General features: G+C 47.8%; 1 protein-coding gene across 1 annotated transcript; it reads right to left on the bottom strand.

Moving 5' to 3' along the window:
- Positions 1-291: 291 nt before the first annotated feature.
- On the bottom strand, positions 292-4,351 carry LOC144532181 (striatin-like). The gene is made up of 2 exons (XM_078272795.1): positions 4,269-4,351; positions 292-3,446 (listed from the first exon to the last, which is right to left on the bottom strand). The coding sequence occupies exons 1-2, from the start codon at positions 4,336-4,338 to the stop codon at positions 3,277-3,279; spliced, it is 240 nt and encodes a 79-aa protein (XP_078128921.1). The 5' UTR covers positions 4,339-4,351; the 3' UTR covers positions 292-3,276.
- Between the last annotated feature and the right edge of the window lie 253 nt (positions 4,352-4,604).

Raw genomic sequence — 4,604 nt, 5'->3', positions numbered from 1 at the left:
GTCCCCTGGTGATACTTGGAGCAAAGTCTCATGTTGTGTCGAGCCTTCTTAGTGGTTTAAACATAGATATTTTGAGGCTAGCATCGTAGCGCCCCTAGCTCTCCCATTCAAAAGACCATTTGACCCAAAAACCAGAATACGGTCCATCTTAAAAGTGGCGTTTCCCTCCTAAATATGCTTTTAAACGAAAGTTTGACTCAGGTACATTCACAAACAGACTCTAGGTTGCATTTTGGCGAGAGTTAGGCTTTAAGACCATTATATGATAAATGACAGAGCTTCAGAAACATGACAGTTACATATAGTCACTTTAAGATGAAACAGCAAAAGCAACCACAGTCATTTTCTACATAGATTTTACAAGGAAAGCTTAATTATGTCACATGAATAATGTCTTGATCTCTCGGCTCAACTAGAAGTCCCTAAATAATTTTCACTTTCACTTTGCTGCTAAGATTTCCCTTAAATTACACCATATACGCTTATAAATAGATCTGCTTTAATACTTAAAAACTGTACACGTGTGCATCTGTTCACCACTTTTTCTGTCTTTTTTTTTTTTTTAAACACCCTTTCAATTTACGTTGGAAAACAGAAACGCAACGCAAAAATCACCCCCAAAATGTCCCCTCCGTTTCCCATGAACACGACAGCTGCAAGTTTGAGATGATGATATTGGCAAAAAAGGCAAAAAAACCCCAAAGTGTTACGTAGTGCCGAGAGGTAAAGTCACGTACATCTACGTACGTCTTAAGGCGCTGACGCACCGACCCGATAATCGTCCGTCCGACAGTCTGGCGAGGTCGGTGACTCCAGTCTGGTCGGTGTGCTCCGTGCCGTCGTCAGTCTGAGGAGCCGTCGGCCTTCATTTGGGCTGATTTGACTTGTTGAATAAGCCAGTGGGCAGTCGGACTCAAGGACCAATCTGATTGGTGGAGCCTTTGACTAGCGAATCAGTGCACTTATGTTAAAATGACCAATTACCGGAAATGGCGAGCGGGATGAGCGTGACGAGAGTCTCCCAAAATCTGATGAACATCTTCTAAACGGACCTTTGTTGATCTGAAGACAGATTCCGCGACTGCACGGCCTGTTTCTCTCTTACAATGTTTAAGGAGGAGAAGCCAGACCGACGTGACGCCTTCGTCATTTCCGGTTTTCATATTTTTTTGGGGCGACAATACAGATTAGCGCCGCCTGCTGTTATGGAGACGTATTACGTCTCGCGCACGCGCAGAACGTACGATCAAGTCGGCGTCTCTTCGAAGTGTTCTGAGGCACTTTTGGGACCTCGGGGAGACTGATCAGTCCGACTGGCTTTTCCGCCGACGGTCGGCCGTCGGGTTGGCGTGTCAGAGCCTTTACAACACCAACGGAAACCCCAAAGACATAAAAACTTCACCTTTCAAGTAAAACAAGAGAATCTATATACCTGTATCTTACAAGTCTGTCACCAAAAACACAAAGAGTTGCTTAAAAAACTCGTTATCGCTCCAAATAAAAAGAATAATTACACAAAATACAATATCTTCAGGCAGTCGGCGTATAAAGCAGTTTACAAATCTGGAGTTTTTGGGAACTGAACGGCTGTAAAGTGTTATTAAAGTATTGTTATTTCACACAACAAAATGAGCTAATTAGCGTTAGCAACAACAAGGTTTTCAGTAGGAAGCGTCTCGACTCGGTTTCCGAGTCTTTTGGCCTTTTTCATTTGGCGTAAATGTGATATGATGAAAGTAAAATACAAAATACACGACAAAGAGCGGCAAGTGGTTTCAAAAAAACGCAGGCTCGGACGATCACAACGTCGATCAACTCGTTCTCACTCCCAACTCGTGAAATACGGACACTTCAGGGCTCTATTTTAACGATCTGAGGTCACGGCGTGAAGCGCCTGCTGCAGGTGTGTTTAGGACGTGTCCTAATCCACTTCTGCTAGTTTGACGGCTGATAAAAAGGGCCCGTGTGCCGGGCGCATGGTTCTAAAGGGTTGACCTTAGTGTCTTCATTAATCAGAGGTGTGTTCTGGGCGTAACATGCAATCAACCAATCAGAGATCATCTCCCATTCCCTTTAAAAGCCAGGCGCGTTTGGACCTTGGAGCATTGCTGTTATGATGGAGGATTTGCACCGTAATGTTTGTATTTGTTATCTTCTGCATGTGTGTGTGCTGCTGTGTGTGCCTGTGTGTGTGTGTGTGTGTGCTGCTGTGCGTCCCTGTGTGTGTAACAAGCATAGTGTGCACGTGCTGTGCACGAGCCTAGGAGCATTTTACTAATGCTCTGTTAAAATAACAATGAAATGCTGCGTTATTGACTTTAGACCAGGTTTTTGTTGGTCAATGGTGCCATCACTTCCCACTGCCTCAAGATAGCAATACGCCCAGAATGCACCTGAACACACCTCCCTGTAAGACCAGCACGCCCAGAATGTACCTGAACACACGTCCCTGTAAGACCAGCACGCCCAGAATGCACCTGAACACACCTCCCTGTAAGACCAGCACGCCCAGAATGCACCTGAACACACCTCCCTGTAAGACCAGCACGCCCATGGGCGCAGGTGCATTTGCTGTTTAAACGACGCTGGCGCTGGACGGGAGCTTTTGGGATTCGAGAGTCTTTCTCTCGGGATTTTGCAGGACAGGACTTTTGGGGGGGGGGCAGTCACGTGATCGGGATCTGACGGGAGTATTTTCGCGGGCTCGGGACGGGACGGGAGCAACAATTGATTCCCGCGTCACCCTCTAGTGAGTTTCTCGGATCATAGTCGAGGTGATTCGTGATGCTTTTAAGAAAAGTTTAAAATCTTTAAAATGTATTTTAAAAGAGGAAGAAGTTGATCCTCTGACGCACAGAATAAACTTCCTCTGAACGCCTGAGAAATAAGTGATGCTGCGAAGGAACAAAAGGCACACTATCATGAACGACAACAGACGGTTGATAACTGGAGCGTTTGAGATTTTAGGAAAAACAGATTCCAGCTTTGCCTAAAAAAAAACGTACTGAGGGTTCCTGCTTTCATTCGTGTGTGTGTGTGTGTGTGTGTGTGTGTGTGTGTGTGTGTGTGTGTGTGTGTGTTGTGTTTTGGGACCCGGGCCAGCCCAAGTCCGAAGGAAAGTGGGGGGGGTGAGAGGGCGAATTTTTGTCTTAAAGGAACAGTCCGCGTTTACACCGTCACTGTCCCATTTCCTGTTTTTCTGCTCCCTGGTCCCGACCCAGATACCCCCCCCCCCCCCCCCTGCCCGACCCGTGCGCGGCTGGTTCTGGTTGGCGGTCATACGAAGACCTTGGCGAGCGCGTCGGCGCCCGCGCTGCCGATGTAGCACTTGGTGGGGTGGAACGCCACGTCGTGGATGGACTCCTCCGACTTCTTGCGGTGAGCGGTGAACTCCTGGATGCACGTCTTACTCTCCATGTTCCACAGACGGATGGAGCAGTCGTGACCTGTGGGGGGGAGGGAGAGAGAGAGGGGGAGAGAGAGGGAGGGAGAGGGAGGGAGAGAGGGAGAGAGAGACAGAGAGAGAGGGAGAGAGACAGAGAGAGAGAGAGACAGAGAGAGGAGAGAGAGAGAGAGAGACAGAGAGAGAGGGAGAGAGAGGGAGAGAGAGGAAGAGAGGGAGAGAGAGGAGAATGAGGGAGAGAGGGAGAGAGAGGACAGAGGGAGAGAGAGAGGAAGAGAGGGGAAGAGAGGGGGGAGGGAGAGAGAGAGAGAGAGAGAGAGAGAGAGAGAGAGAGAGAGAGAGAGAGAGAGAGAGAGAGAGAGAGAGAGAGAGAGAGAGAGAGACAGAGAGAGAGAGAGAGAGAGACAGAGAGAGAGAGAGACAGAGAGAGAGGGAGAGAGACAGAGAGAGGAGAGAGAGAGAGAGAGACAGAGAGAGAGAGAGAGAGAGAGAGACAGAGAGAGAGACAGAGAGAGAGAGAGAGAGGAGAGAGAGAGAGAGAGACAGAGAGAGAGGGAGAGAGAGGGAGAGAGAGGAAGAGAGGGAAGAAGAGAGAGAGAGAGGAAGAGAGGGAGAGAGAGAGGGAGAGAGAGAGAGGGAGAGGGAGAGGAAGAGAGGGAGAGAGAAGAGAGAAAACGGTCCTAAATTAAGTAACAAAGAGACACAAAGTATCGGGGAAACTGTTTTTTTTACGTTACATTTCCTTGAGGAAGGACGTCTAAACTCACAGATCTACGTCTCCCTCAAAAGGAGAAACGCTCATCTGCTGTTTATTAAACGTGAGATGTTGCTGGTTTGTCAGACAGACGTGCGGCTGAATACTCACTTCCTGACATGAGGTACAGACCGTTGGGATCCACGGCGAGACACGTGACAGAGTCCAGGTGGGCGACCATCGAGTGGATCACTTTACCTTCAAGTCAAAACACACATTATAATCTTCAGTTATTTATTTCACCACAAATCTGAAAGAAGACATGTTATTGAAGACAAATAGCCCAAAATCTCAAAATTGACCAGTGAAAAAAAACCCGATGTTTTTGCCTGCCGTGTCTCGCCTTAAGACGAAAATTCACGAAGACTCTCAACCAATCGGCGCCCAGGTCTCTGAGGTTGCAAATAAACACAAAAGGGTGTCACCATTCTCCAAATCCCCGCTATG

The sequence above is a fragment of the Sander vitreus genome, chromosome 2, assembly GCF_031162955.1.
Source record: "Sander vitreus isolate 19-12246 chromosome 2, sanVit1, whole genome shotgun sequence".
Taxonomy (NCBI): Eukaryota; Metazoa; Chordata; class Actinopteri; order Perciformes; family Percidae; genus Sander; species Sander vitreus.
The sequence above is the reverse complement of the archived record's forward strand: the minus strand, read 5'-3'. Positions and strand labels throughout refer to the sequence as shown.

What these genes read in the sequence shown, in the direction of transcription:
- LOC144532181 (XM_078272795.1), bottom strand. Translation starts at nt 4,338, where the DNA reads ATGGTCGCCCACCTGGACTCTGTCACGTGTCTCGCCGTGGATCCCAAC. An exon ending in TCTGTACCTCATGTCAGGAA is followed by an intron (nt 3,447 to 4,268) that starts GTGAGTATTCAG and finishes TCCCCCCCACAG; the next exon opens with GTCACGACTGCTCCATCCGT.